This window comes from Epinephelus fuscoguttatus, linkage group LG19 (genome assembly GCF_011397635.1).
Source record: "Epinephelus fuscoguttatus linkage group LG19, E.fuscoguttatus.final_Chr_v1".
NCBI classification, from domain to species: domain Eukaryota; kingdom Metazoa; phylum Chordata; class Actinopteri; order Perciformes; family Serranidae; genus Epinephelus; species Epinephelus fuscoguttatus.
Window position 1 is genome coordinate 18,788,992 of NC_064770.1, and position 15,604 is coordinate 18,804,595.

At 40.4% G+C, this 15,604-nt stretch overlaps 1 pseudogene and 1 gene segment (V, D, J or C); both read right to left on the reverse strand.

Moving 5' to 3' along the window:
* Positions 1-551: 551 nt before the first annotated feature.
* LOC125879814 (immunoglobulin lambda-1 light chain-like) lies at positions 552-10,019 on the reverse strand (annotated as a pseudogene).
* On the reverse strand, positions 2,719-5,672 carry LOC125879819 (Ig kappa chain V-VI region NQ2-6.1-like). The segment is given in 3 exon segments: positions 2,719-2,837; positions 4,725-5,039; positions 5,132-5,672. Coding segments are annotated over 3 exon segments (366 nt in total).
* Positions 10,020-15,604: the final 5,585 nt, after the last annotated feature.

Below are 15,604 nucleotides of genomic sequence, written 5' to 3' on the forward strand. Positions count from 1 at the left end.
TTGTGACTGCTGAAGCTCTGATCTGACTCTGTTGAAACCTGGTTTTCTTCATTATAGCTCTTGAATCAAGATGGCTAATAATAAACTATCAGTGTGTTTCCAGTCAGAGACAGTTCCCTCTGATTTTACAGAGAGCTGACACTTGACCTCTTCATTTACATGGAGCTATAAATAAGGAGAGGAGGCCTGCAGGTGCATCCTGGGAAGGACCAGAGGGAGGAGTAGAGAGGTGATGCTTCACTGATGGAGGATGAAAACTCTGTTTCATTTGCTCATTTTATCTGATTGTCTTAACAACTGCAAGCAACTAAAAGCAGGCAAAGTCACATTAATCTCTCTGTTGAGTTTTTATTGTGAATTAACACCTAATAAAAATGTTGCCTTATGAAATGTCACATAAATATTCAGGAAAGAAATATGTCTGTTATCTTTGTGTCTGAATTATCAGTGAGATGAGCATCAGGAGAAAAATCAAATCTCATGAAGGTTACACATTTTGTAGCACATTATCATTTTAAATGATGTTTTCATGAGTACAAATAAACACAAACTTTTTCAACAGTTTTTTTTCTTCTTTTATTGAATGATTGTTGAAAAAGGCAGCATTTGCAAAGCTGATACAACACCTCCACCTAACTGTCACAACATTTATTACAAGCATGCAGACACATCTTTTCTAACATGGAAACCTTGTAATGAGCAAAGAGCACAAAGAGTAAAGAAGCAGATGTTAAATGCTCATTGTGCTCCTCTACTGTTCTTCAGTGGGACAGTGGGACTTGTTGATGTTTTTCTCTGCAGTCTGGGAGCCCAGAGACACTTTACATGTGTAAACCTTATCCATGTTCCAGTCTGACGTCTGGACGGCCAGATAGCTGCTGATTTGGAAGGTCTGGTCTGCTTGCTGAACAGCGGTGCTGGTAGAGATCCCACTGCTCACTGGACTCCCACCAAGCAACCAGCTCACATCTGCAAAACCCTTAGACTCACTGGGCAAAATGGAAATACAGATGAGAGAGGCTTTGTTGGACTGGAGCTCAGCACTGGACGGAGGGAAGACTGTCAGGACAGGAGGAGGGAGGCTGGAGCCTGAAGATACACAAAGGACATTCATCAGATAACCAGGAGTCAAATCATTAACACAAAGCATGACAGTAACAGATTCATTATTAGTTCTGTTGACAATATAACAAATACACTGAAGAAATAAAGCAATTTAGAACATATAGAAATCATCAACTGAAATAATAAGTGTTTCCTTTTTAAAACATAAACCAGAAACAGAAATATTTTAAAAGATTTATTACAATTTTTACCTTAGAATAAAAATCAGTTAAGTCTGTGTCTTGCAAAATCGTATTTAAAGATTAATGTAATTATTTCAGTCTCTTTGTAAAATAACAATAAATCACTTGTCTCTTCTCTTTCTTGGTGTCTATCTACTGTCAAATAAAATAATAATAAATTCAAACAGCCACAGTGATATTCAGGTAAATTTAAAATTATCCCAAAACTTTATAAGGTTAGTAAATAAGCATTACAAGCACAGGATTTATTACTGACATGACAATAGAATATACTCCTGACAGATTTTTTTTTTTAACATTGGGATTTTTTCCAGTGTCAGAACTTGTAAATAAATACACACAATCTTGTTCATGTTGCCCATCTGTAAAATAATTCCTTAACTATTTATAAACTGTAGAATATTTGCAGAAAATATTTAAAATACTGTGATCATTTGCAGATCTTTCCTTTGCCGTCAAACACACAGTCTGGTATCAAAGGAGATGTAAAGGAAAAAAGTCAATATATCATTCACAAAAACTGCTGAATATTCTAAACAATGAGCAACATATTAAATGGATGATTTTCTCTTGACATGTATCAGAAACATAAAATCTGTCCTGTTTTATGATGAGTTAAAAAGTACTTACTTGTCACAATCAGCTTGGTGCCTTGTCCGAATACCACAGTGATTCAGTTTGTACACATGGCTGTACAAAAACCTCCTGACTCTCACTAATGAGGGGAGTGGAACTGAAACATCCTGTTGAGACCAACTTTCACTGTCAACGTCTCTTCACTTCATCAGTCTCATTATATTCCAAAACACTGCTGGACTTGTTTCAAACCACTCATTTGTCTTTATTGGAGTTCATTTATTGTCTGTTCTTGTTTTGTTATATGTTTATAGAATAAAATTCTTTCATTTTGGTCAGAATTTATAAAATATGTGGTGACTCTCTCACTGAGATTTTTGTCATGGTGTGAATCACTGTGATACGCTCTCCTTGGCAGAGTTATCCCATGTTAGACAGTAATAGACAGCAGAGTCTCCTGTCTCTGTCCTCTTTATGATGAACTGGTAATCTATGTTTGATGAGGATTTAGAGTTGAATCGGTCTGAGGAGAATCCTGATCCAAATTTGTCTGGTGAACTGTGAGAATGATAAAATCTCAGAACAAACTGAGGAGCTTCACCAGGAACCTGTTTAAACCAGTTGACATATTTATTTTCATCTCTCTGAATGTTGCAGTTGAGAACAACTTGTTGTCCTGTAGAAACTGTGTGGACAGCAGGCGTCTGGGTCACCACTTTGGCTGCATCAACATCTGTCAACATACAGAGAAAAATACATGAGTCAAAGGTTTGTGTGTGAAAATATGGGCTATAAAAGGACTGAGAAGAATATCTTACATGTTAGAGCAGTGATGAGAGTGCAGAGGGTCCCCAGCATGTTGTCAGTGTGTGGTGTAAACGTCCCTTACTGTCCAGCTGAGAGGTGAGCAGGGTTGGAGTGTGAGGAGAAGAGAGACTGAAGCTTATAAAGACACTGAGGAGAGGAGAAGTGGAGGAGGAGGAGTTTCAACACTCAACACTCATAATTCAATGACAGCATATGTGTGGGTTTCATATCACATAATGTCTTGTGAAACAACATATATTTGATAACTTCTGTTGGTCAGAAAAATGTATCTGAAAGGAAAAAGGGTTTGATAGTATAAAGTGAGATTTATCTACTCCAATTGTCATATCAAACCATTTATTTTCATTTTTTTTCTTAATGTCATTCTTTAAAAAACATAAAGAACACAGTATAAATATATTGTCATTGATTTTTTAAGTTTGTGTTTTAAAATTTTCACTAAGTTGTAAATAATGTTCCTCCTTAGTTCCATGTATGATGTACTGCCAACGCCAACAAACCTCCAAAGGTGGAGATTGACAGAGGATCCCTCCTGCGTGCAGTGCAAGAGACCAGCAAACCTGGAGCACATTCTGTCGTCCTGCCGAGTAAGCATGACCGACGGGAGGTTCAGATGGCGCCATGATCAGGTGCTGGCGCAACTGGCTGATGGACTGGAGAAGGAGAGGAAGCGGAAAGCCATCAAGGCCCAAGCCAAAGGCCCCCGCTTCATCAGCTTTCTCAGGCCTGGGGAGAAGGCAGCCAAGGAGGACGCATGTTCAGGGATCCTATGCAGCAAAGGACTGGGAGATGAGAGTTGACCTCGGAAGGCAGCTCAAGTTTCCAGAGGAGATTGCCGTCACCAGGCTCTGACCAGATATCCTGCTCTGGTCCCAAGCTTCGAAACAGGTGGCCGTCATAGAGCTGACAGTACCCTGGGAGGAAAGGATTGAGGAGGCACATGAGCGCAAGCTGCCTCCAGACCAGCTGAAGACCGCAACAGGCTTAGTAGTCTCGGCTCGTGACTGGCAGCTGCAGGTGGACCTGGGGAGACAGTTGACATTTCCAGAGCACATTGCCACAACAACACTCAGGCCAGACTTGGTTTTAACATCTGACTCATCCAAGCAAGTAGTGCTTACTGATTATAATAATCTCATATTTCACAACATTAATGTTTATGTTGATGTTTGGAGGTCTGTTCTTTGCAGGAGTATTATTAACTCCCCTCAGACTGATTTCCTTAATCACTTCTTCAATTCATATTCAAAAACATCCAACAAATGACATCATCACTTCATCAGCTCATATTGTATGTGAAGTAAACAGTGTTGTATGATCAAAAGGTGAAGAGGAAATAAACTATTTACCAGTAATCTCTCTATCTTCACACAGCTTATCTCCTATATCAGTGTCATTACACGCTCCATATTGATAATGACTCCTGTGATTAGTTTATTAAGAACATATGAATAATCTGTGAATATAGATGGTATGTTATCAGATAAATGTAGCATCTTCACTTGGTTTTATTTTAGCTGCACTTTGACAAACTGTTTTGTTTTTCATCTTCCGTCTGCCAGGTGAACTTTGTAGCTACCAAGGAAGTGGAAACACTACAGTTGGATTCATATTTACTGCAGCAGCATAACTATAATAATCATCACTGCATGTGCAACAGAGGAATTGTCTTAACAAGGATTTTATTCTTTTGTCAAGAAACTGTTGCACACTTTCTAATCTTTTGTGATGAGCAGCAAGAGATAATATTTTTTGTAAAAAAAAAAAAAATTTAACAGTGCAAAAAATCATGTGTTAACTTTACTTGCATAAAAATTGTTTGTATGATAGGCATGTACCACCATGAGAATTTATAAGAGAATCAAATTAATGGAGTCTCTAGAAGTGGGGAAGTTACAAGAAGCATTGACTGATGGCTTCACTGCCAGTCAAGATGTATCAGCAGGTCAAAAAGCAGAAGTAGTTAGTGAGGAGGTTTTTGTCACAGTCTAAATCACTGTGATACGTACTTTTTAGCAGAGCTGTCCCATGTGTTACAGTAATAGACTGCTGAGTCTCCCTCCTCCATATTGTTGATGATCAAACGATAATCTGATGTTGACTGATGAGTAGATGTGAATTTGGGAGAGGAGAAACCAGAGCCATAGGTTGGGGAGCTATAGTCATGGCGAAACTTCAACACAAACTGAGGAACTCCTCCTGGAATCTGTTTATACCAGCGAGCAGCATTAGTAACAGTCCCCAGGTTACAGTCCATGGTGGCTGTCTCTCCTTTCCTCAGCGTCACAACAGGAGGCTTCTGTGTCACCACCGTCACACCACTCACACCTGGAAACAACAAGATGACATGGAGTCAAGAGAAACACACAGACTGATGAATCCAACATGAGCTCAAAGCTGCAGTAAGTCAGCCTCCTTACATGTTAGAGCAGTGATGAGAGTGCAGAGGGTCCCCAGCATGTTGTCAGTGTGTGGTGTAAACGTCCCTTACTGTCCAGCTGAGAGGTGAGCAGGGTTGGAGTGTGAGGAGAAGAGAGACTGAAGCTTATAAAGACACTGAGGAGAGGAGAAGTGGAGGAGGAGGAGTTTCACTCAACAGTTTTCTTGGTTTACAAATCAGCTACAGCATGTATGGGATCTACATCATGAACTTTATCATCACTTCTGTTGTTAAACACGTCTTCATACTAGTTTTGGAAATATTTTTATGTTCTATACTAAATCCAGCTGTGGTATCACATTAATTGTGTCTCATTGTATTTTTCCATAAAGGACTGATCACACCAAATTAATACTCCCACATGGCTTTAGTTTAATGTTAAATGTGACTTCTCAGGTTGTAAATAAATGCAGTAAACATGATAAAATCTTCAGGAAGACATGGTTTCATTGCAAATGAAATAATCAAAAACCCAGAATTTCTACCAGAGGTTTTGGTCTTTATAACTCTGGAGTCAAAGTGAGCAATGACTTTAACTCATCTCTCCTTGTTGACACAGACAGTGGTTTCTATTGTGTCTTATCTTAATTTAATTTAATTGATTTTTTACATCCAACTATTTATTTGCTCTAAACATTGATCAAGTGAATCAAAGGCATCATGGTCACTTGGTGGAAGATCTAAATAAATCTAAGTGTCGTCTGTGCAGCTGTGATAACAAATGTTACTGTCATGTATGATTTGACCTGGAGGGAGCATGTGCAGGTTGAACAACAGCAGGCCAAGAATCAAACCCTGGGGGACTCCAAATGTCTTGCTGATCTGCTCAGATTTATAATAACTGTATTTTACAGTATGTGCAAACAGTATTATATAATAAGCAGGGTGTGGTGTGTGTTTCATTTGTTGGAAACAAATCTTGAATCCCTAAATCTATATGACATGTTGTCAGGTGAATGAAGCATTTTCATTTGTTTGTGTTTTAGCTGCACAAGACATCACTTTAGTTTTTGTAACTCTGCAGCCAGTTTAGACTGGTTCATGAAGATGGAAAAATGAAAATAGATAACTATTAAATGCAAAAAGTGTTTGTGTAACCATCATTACTACCTGTGCACCAGAGGATTTATATCTAAAGATTTATGACATTTATCTGAACTGAGATCAGTAAATGAGAATCTGCTGCAAACTTTCTATAACATGTCGAGTGAGCATGTTGTCTGTTTTGTGTAAACATGTACACATGACATACTGTATATGACTATCATTAGGAAAGATCTGAAGATTTATGTGAGGAAAATAAAAGGGTTTAGAAGTTTGAAACATAATTTTAATATCTATGTGGGGAAGTTACAAGAAGCATTGACTGATGGCTTCACTGCCAGTCAAGATGTATCAGCAGGTCAAAAAGCAGAAGTAGTTAGTGAGGAGGTTTTTGTCACAGTGTAAATCACTGTGATACGTGCTGACTAGCAGAGTTGTCCCATGTGTTACAGTAATAGACTGCTGAGTCTCCCTCCTCCACATTGTTGATGATCAAACGATAATCTGATGTTGACTGATGAGTAGATGTGAATTTGGGAGAGGAGAAACCAGAGCCATAGTATGGAGAGCTATAGCTGTGATAAAACCTCAGTATATACTGAGGAACTCCTCCTGGAATCTGTTTATACCAGCGAGCCTCACTGTTAGTAACAGTCCCCAGGTTACAGTCCATGGTGGCTGTCTCTCCTTTCCTCAGCGTCACAACAGGAGGCTTCTGTGTCACCACCGTCACACCACTCACACCTGGAAACAACAAGATGACATGGAGTCAAGAGAAACACACAGACTGATGAATCCAGCATGAGGTCAAAGCTGCAGTAAGTCAGCCTCCTTACATGTTAGAGCAGTGATGAGAGTGCAGAGGGTCCCCAGCATGTTGTCAGTGTGTGGTGTAAACGTCCCTTACTGTCCAGCTGAGAGGTGAGCAGGGTTGGAGTGTGAGGAGAAGAGAGACTGAAGCTTATAAAGACACTGATGAGAGGAGAAGTGGAGGAGGAGGAGTTTCAACACTCAACACTCATTATTCAATGACAGCATATGTGTGGGTTTCATATCACATAATGTCTTGTGAAACAACATATATTTGATAACTTCTGTTGGTCAGAAAAATGTATCTGAAAGGAAAAAGGGTTTGATAGTATAAAGTGAGATTTATCTACTCCAATTGTCATATCAAACCATTTATTTTCATTTTTTTCTCAATGTCATTCTTTAAAAAACATAAAGAACACAGTATAAATATATTGTCATTGATTTTTTAAGTTTGTGTTTTAAAATTTTCACTAAGTTGTAAATAATGTTCCTCCTTAGTTCCATGTATGATGTACTGCCAACGCCAACAAACCTCCAAAGGTGAAGATTGACAGAGGATCCCTCCTGCGTGCAGTGCAAGAGACCAGCAAACCTGGAGCACATTCTGTCGTCCTGCCGAGTAAGCATGACCGACGGGAGGTTCAGATGGCGCCATGATCAGGTGCTGGCGCAACTGGCCGATGGACTGGAGAAGGAGAGGAAGCGGAAAGCCATCAAGGCCCAAGCCAAAGGCCCCCGCTTCATCAGCTTTCTCAGGCCTGGGGAGAAGGCAGCCAAGGAGGACGCATGTTCAGGGATCCTATGCGGCAAAGGACTGGGAGATGAGAGTTGACCTCGGAAGGCAGCTCAAGTTTCCAGAGGAGATTGCCGCCACCAGCCTCCGACCAGATATCCTGCTCTGGTCCCAAGCGTCAAAGCAGGTGGCCGTCATAGAGCTGACAGTACCCTGGGAGGAAAGGATTGAGGAGGCACATGAGTGCAAGCTGGGGAAATATCAGTCCCTCATCTTTGAGAGCCAGCAGAGGGGATGGAGAGCCTGGAACCTACCAGTGGAGGTCAGTTGCAGGGGCTTCCCAGGACAGTCACTCTGGAGAGCACTGGGGACAGTGCAGAGAGCTTTGCTCTCAGTTGAAGACGTCTGAAGGGAGCGATTTCTATGCCAACCACCCCATATAAGGCGCAGGAGCTAACTCCTGCCAAGTGTGGTGGCTGTAAACTGTTGTGAAAAAAAAAAAAGTTTAGTGGCAAGACATAACATTTCGAACCTGGTTTACATGATGCTCTCAGAGAGCCTGCTTTCATGAAGGTGGTGTGTTTAGGTAGTAGCTGATGCCATCTGCACAGGGATCCAGCAGGCCAAACACCAGCTTCCAGCAAGGTGCAGCATTGCCTTTGTCCGGGCAGGAGAGCAGCCTCCAGACCAGCTGAAGACCGCAACAGGCTTACTAGTCTCGGCTCGTGACTGGCAGCTGCAGGTGGACCTGGGGAGACAGTTGACATTTCCAGAGCACATTGCCACAACAACACTCAAGCCGGACTTGGTTTTAACATCTGACTCATCCAAGCAAGTAGTGCTTACTGATTATAATAATCTCATATTAAACAACATTAATGTTTATGTTGATGTTTGGAGGTCTGTTCTTTACAGGAGTATTATTAACTCCCCTCAGACTGATTTCCTTAATCACTTCTTCAATTCATATTCAAAAACATCCAACAAATGCCATCATCACTTCATCAGCTCATGTTGTATGTGAAGTAAACAGTGTTCTATGACCAAAACGTGAAGAGGAAATAAAATATTTACCAGTAATCTCTCTATCTTCACACAGCTTATCTCCTATATCAGTGTCATTACACGCTCCATATTGATAATGACTCCTGTGATTAGTTTATTAAGAACATATGAATAATCTGTGAATATAGATGGTATGTTATCAGATAAATGTAGCATCTTCACTTGGTTTTATTTTAGCTGCACTTTGACAAACTGTTTTGTTTTTTCATCTTCCGTCTGCCAGGTGAACTTTGTAGCTACCAAGGAAGTGGAAACACTACAGTTGGATTCATATTTACTGCAGCAGCATAACTATAATAATCATCACTGCATGTGCAACAGAGGAATTGTCTTAACAAGGATTTTATTCTTTTGTCAAGAAACTGTTGCACACTTTCTAATCTTTTGTGATGAGCAGCAAGAGATAATATTTTTTGTAAAAAAAAAAAAAATTTAACAGTGCAAAAATCATGTGTTAACTTTAGTTGCATAAAAATTGTTTGTATAATAGGCATGTACTACCATGATGATTTATAAGAGAATCAAATTAATGGAGTCTCTAGAAGTGGGAAGTTACAAGAAGCATTGACTGATGGCTTCACTGCCAGTCAAGATGTATCAGCAGGTCAAAAAGCAGAAGTAGTTAGTGAGGAGGTTTTTGTCACAGTGTAAATCACTGTGATACGTACTCTTTAGCAGAGCTGTCCCATGTTTTACAGTAATAGACTGCTGAGTCTCCCTCCTCCACATTGTTGATGATCAAACGATAATCTGATGTTGACTGATGAGTAGATGTGAATTTGGGAGAGGAGAAACCAGAGCCATAGTTTGGAGAGCTGTAGTCATGGCGATAAAATATAGCACAAACTGAGAACTCCTCCTGGAATCTGTTTATACCAGCGAGCAGCATTAGTAACAGTAACAGTCCCAGGTTACAGTCCATGGTGGCTGTCTCTCCTTTCCTCAGCGTCACAACAGGAGGCTTCTGTGTCACCACCGTCACACCACTCACACCTGGAAACAACAAGATGACATGGAGTCAAGAGAAACACACAGACTGATGAATCCAACATGAGGTCAAAGCTGCAGTAAGTCAGCCTCCTTACATGTTAGAGCAGTGATGAGAGTGCAGAGGGTCCCCAGCATGTTGTCAGTGTGTGGTGTAAACGTCCCTTACTGTCCAGCTGAGAGGTGAGCAGGGTTGGAGTGTGAGGAGAAGAGAGACTGAAGCTTATAAAGACACTGAGGAGAGGAGAAGTGGAGGAGGAGGAGTTTCACTCTCAACATTTTTTTTTAGTTCATAAATCAGCGACAGCATGAATGGGATCTACATCATAAACTTTATCATCACTTCTGTTGTTAAACACATCATCATACTAGTTTTAGAAGTACTTTCATGTTCTTTAAATACTAAATCCAGCTGTGGTATCACATTAATTGTGTCTCATTGTATTTTTCCAGAAAGGACTGATCACACCAAATTAATACTCCTTCGTGGCTTTAGATTAATGTTAAATGTGACTTCTCAGGTTGTAATTAAATGCAGTAAACATGATAAAATCTTCAGGAAGACATGGTTTCATTGCAAATGATATAACAAAACATCCAAATTTCTACCAGAGGTTTTGGTCTTTATAACTCTGGAGTCAAAGTGAGCAATAACTTTCACTCTTCTCTCCTTGTTGACACAGACAGTGGTTTCTATCTTGTCTTATCTTAATTTAATTTAATTGATTTTTCACATCCAGCTATTTATTTGCTCTAAACATTGATCAAGTGAATCAAAGGCATCATGGTCACTTGGTGGAAGATCTAAATAAATCTGAGTGTCGTCTGTATAGCTGTGATAACAAATGTTATTGTCATGTATGATTTGACCTGGAGGGAGCATGTACAGGTTGAATAATAGCAGCCCAAGAATGGAACCCTGGGGGACTCCAAATGTCCTGCTGATCTGCTCAGATTTATAATTACTGTATTTTACAGTATGTGCAAACAGTATTATATAATAAGCAGGGTGTGGTGTGTGTTTCATTTGTTGGAAACAAATCTTGAATCCCTAAATCTATATGACATGTTGTCAGGTGAATGAAGCATTTTCATTTGTTTGTGTTTTAGCTGCACAAGACATCACTTTAGTTTTTGTAACTCTGCAGCCAGTTTAGACTGGTTCATGAAGAAGGAAAAATGAAAATAGATAACTATTAAATGCAAAAAGTGTTTGTGTAACCATCATTACTACCTGTGCACCAGAGGATTTATATCTAAAGATTTATGACATTAAACTGAACTGAGATCAGTAAATGAGAGTCTGCCGTAAACTTTCTATAACATGTCGAGTGAGCATGTTGTCTGTTTTGTGTAAACATGTACACATGACATACTGTATATGACTATCATTAGGAAAGATCTGAAGATTTATGTGAGGAAAATAAAAGGGTTTAGAAGTTTGAAACATAATTTTAATATCTATGTGGGGAAGTTACAAGAAGCATTGACTGATGGCTTCACTGCCAGTCAAGATGTATCAGCAGGTCAAAAAGCAGAAGTAGTTAGTGAGGAGGTTTTTGTCACAGTGTAAATCACTGTGATACGTGCTCTTTAGCGGATTCATCCCATACGTTACAGTAATAGACTGCTGAGTCTCCCTCCTCCACATTGTTGATGATCAAACGATAATCTGATGTTGACTGATGAGTAGATGTGAATTTGGGAGAGGAGAAACCAGAGCCATAGCTTGGAGAGCTTGAGCTGTGATAAAAATATAACACAAACTGAGGAACTCCTCCTGGAATCTGTTTATACCAGCGAGTAGCACTGTTAGTAACAGTCCCCAGGTTACAGTCCATGGTGGCTGTCTCTCCTTTCCTCAGCGCCACAACAGGAGGCTTCTGTGTCACCACCGTCACACCACTCACACCTGGAAACAACAAGATGACATGGAGTCAAGAGAAACACACAGACTGATGAATCCAACATGAGGTCAAAGCTGCAGTAAGTCAGCCTCCTTACATGTTAGAGCAGTGATGAGAGTGCAGAGGGTCCCCAGCATGTTGTCAGTGTGTGGTGTAAACGGCCCTTACTGTCCAGCTGAGAGGTGAGCAGGGTTGGAGTGTGAGGAGAAGAGAGACTGAAGCTTATAAAGACACTGAGGAGAGGAGAAGTGGAGGAGGAGGAGTTTCAGCACTCAACACTCATTATTCAATGACAGCATATGTGTGGGTTTCATATCACATAATGTCTTGTGAAACAACATATATTTGATAACTTCTGTTGGTCAGAAAAATGTATCTGAAAGGAAAAAGGGTTTGATAGTATAAAGTGAGATTTATCTACTCCAATTGTCATATCAAACCATTTATTTTCATTTTTTTCTCAATGTCATTCTTTAAAAAAACATAAAGAACACAGTATAAATATATTGTCATTGATTTTTTAAGTTTGTGTTTCAACATTTTCACTAAGTTGTAAATGATGTTCCTCCTTAGTTCCGTGTATGATGTACTGCCAACGCCAACAAACCTCCAAAGGTGAAGATTGACAGAGGATCCCTCCTGCGTGCAGTGCAAGAGACCAGCAAACCTGGAGCACATTCTGTCGTCCTGCCGAGTAAGCATGACCGACGGGAGGTTCAGATGGCGCCATGATCAGGTGCTGGCGCAACTGGCCGATGGACTGGAGAAGGAGAGGAAGCGGAAAGCCATCAAGGCCCAAGCCAAAGGCCCCCGCTTCATCAGCTTTCTCAGGCCTGGGGAGAAGGCAGCCAAGGAGGACGCATGTTCAGGGATCCTATGCGGCAAAGGACTGGGAGATGAGAGTTGACCTCGGAAGGCAGCTCAAGTTTCCAGAGGAGATTGCCGTCACCAGGCTCTGACCAGATATCCTGCTCTGGTCCCAAGCGTCAGTACCCTGGGAGGAAAGGATTGAGGAGGCACATGAGTGCAAGCTGGGGAAATATCAGTCCCTCATCTTTGAGAGCCAGCAGAGGGGATGGAGAGCCTGGAACCTACCAGTGGAGGTCAGTTGCAGGGGCTTCCCAGGACAGTCACTCTGGAGAGCACTGGGGACAGTGCAGAGAGCTTTGCTCTCAGTTGAAGACGTCTGAAGGGAGCGATTTCTATGCCAACCACCCCATATAAGGCGCAGGAGCTAACTCCTGCCAAGTGTGGTGGCTGTAAACTGTTGTGAAAAAAAAAAAAGTTTAGTGGCAAGACATAACATTTCGAACCTGGTTTACATGATGCTCTCAGAGAGCCTGCTTTCATGAAGGTGGTGTGTTTAGGTAGTAGCTGATGCCATCTGCACAGGGATCCAGCAGGCCAAACACCAGCTTCCAGCAAGGTGCAGCATTGCCTTTGTCCGGGCAGGAGAGCAGCCTCCAGACCAGCTGAAGACCGCAACAGGCTTACTAGTCTCGGCTCGTGACTGGCAGCTGCAGGTGGACCTGGGGAGACAGTTGACATTTCCAGAGCACATTGCCACAACAACACTCAAGCCGGACTTGGTTTTAACATCTGACTCATCCAAGCAAGTAGTGCTTACTGATTATAATAATCTCATATTAAACAACATTAATGTTTATGTTGATGTTTGGAGGTCTGTTCTTTACAGGAGTATTATTAACTCCCCTCAGACTGATTTCCTTAATCACTTCTTCAATTCATATTCAAAAACATCCAACAAATGACATCATCACTTTATCAGCTCATGTTGTATGTGAAGTAAACAGTGTTGTATGATCAAAAGGTGAAGAGGAAATAAACTATTTACCAGTAATCTCTCTATCTTCACACAGCTTATCTCCTATATCAGTGTCATTACACGCTCCATATTGATAATGACTCCTGAGATTAGTTTATTAAAAACATATGAATAATCTGTGAATACAGATGGTATGTTATCAGATAAATGTAGCATCTTCACTTGGTTTTATTTTAGCTGCACTTTGACAAACTGTTTTGTTTTTTCATCTTCCGTCTGCCAGGTGAACTTTGTAGCTACCAAGGAAGTGGAAACACTACAGTTGGATTCATATTTACTGCAGCAGCATAACTATAATAATCATCACTGCATGTGCAACAGAGGAATTGTCTTAACAAGGATTTTATTCTTTTAACAAGAAACTGTTGCACACTTTCTAATCTTTTGTGATGAGCAGCAAGAGATAATATTTTTTGTAAAAAAAAAAAAAAATTTAACAGTACAAAAAATCATGTGTTAACTTTAGTTGCATAAAAATTGTTTGTATAATAGGCATGTACCACCATGATAATTTATAAGAGAATCAAATTAATGGATTCTGGGATTTGAAAATATACTTTAAATGTATAAGTGGGGAAGTTACAAGAAGCATTGACTGATGGCTTCACTGCCAGTCAAGATGTATCAGCAGGTCAAAAAGCAGAAGTAGTTAGTGAGGAGGTTTTTGTCACAGTGTAAATCACTGTGATACGTGCTCACTAGCAGAGCTGTCCCATGTTTTACAGTAATAGACTGCTGAGTCTCCCTCCTCCACATTGTTGATGATCAAACGATAATCTGATGTTGACTGATGAGTAGATGTGAATTTGGGAGAGGAGAAACCAGAGCCATAGGTTGGAGAGCTTAAGCTGTGATAAAAATATAGCACAAACTGAAGAACTCCTCCTGGAATCTGTTTATACCAGTAAATGTAATGAACAGTAACAGTCCCCAGGTTACAGTCCATGGTGGCTGTCTCTCCTTTCCTCAGCGTCACAACAGGAGGCTTCTGTGTCACCACCGTCACACCACTCACACCTGGAAACAACAAGATGACATGGAGTCAAGAGAAACACACAGACTGATGAATCCAACATGAGGTCAAAGCTGCAGTAAGTCAGCCTCCTTACATGTTAGAGCAGTGATGAGAGTGCAGAGGGTCCCCAGCATGTTGTCAGTGTGTGCTGAGAATGGCCTTGTAACTTGGAAAGTCAGCTTACTGCTGACAGATCACAGGCTTTGGAGGATGAGGAGAGGAGGTGCTGGAGGAGCAATTTAATAGCACACTGAAACTGAGAGTGACTGACAGGAGGAGGAGCTTTGCTTCACTCTGCATGCTTTCTCACATTTGTTGACCTCAGATCCTCTGTGGAGGGAAATGTCTTTACTTTATTCATTATTGTCAATTTAGCTGAAAACTTTCATTGACAAAATACAATGATGTCATGATGTAAAGAAGCCCACAGTATATATGGATTTCTTACCACTTTCACTTCCTAATAGATGGAATTCATGCATGAGAGTTTTATCATTTGTCAATCATTTTGCTTACACGTTTTTCATGAGTCAACAGCAGACATCTTCTGCAAGATAGAAACTTTGTCTCTGCACACATGTACATACTGTAATTAACACAGCTAAGAGCTCAACTGTATTTTATCAACATGTTCATCATGAAACTATCAGTGTGTTTCCAGTCAGAGACAGTTCCCTCTGATTTTACAGAGAGCTGACACTTGACCTCTTCATTTACATGGAGCTATAAATAAGGAGAGGAGGCCTGCAGGTGCATCCTGGGAAGGACCAGAGGGAGGAGTAGAGAGGTGATGCTTCACTGATGGAGGATGAAAACTCAGTTTCATTTGCTCATTTTATCTGATTGTCTTAACGACTGCAAGCAACTAAAACCAGGCAAAGTCACATTAATCTCTCTGTTGTGCTTTTATTGTGAATTAACACTTGATAAAAATGTTGTTAATTTGAACATAGATATTTAAGTAATAAATGTCTACTATCTTTGAGTTAGAGTTATCAGTGAGATGAGCATCAGGAGAAAAATCAAATCTCATGAAGGTTACA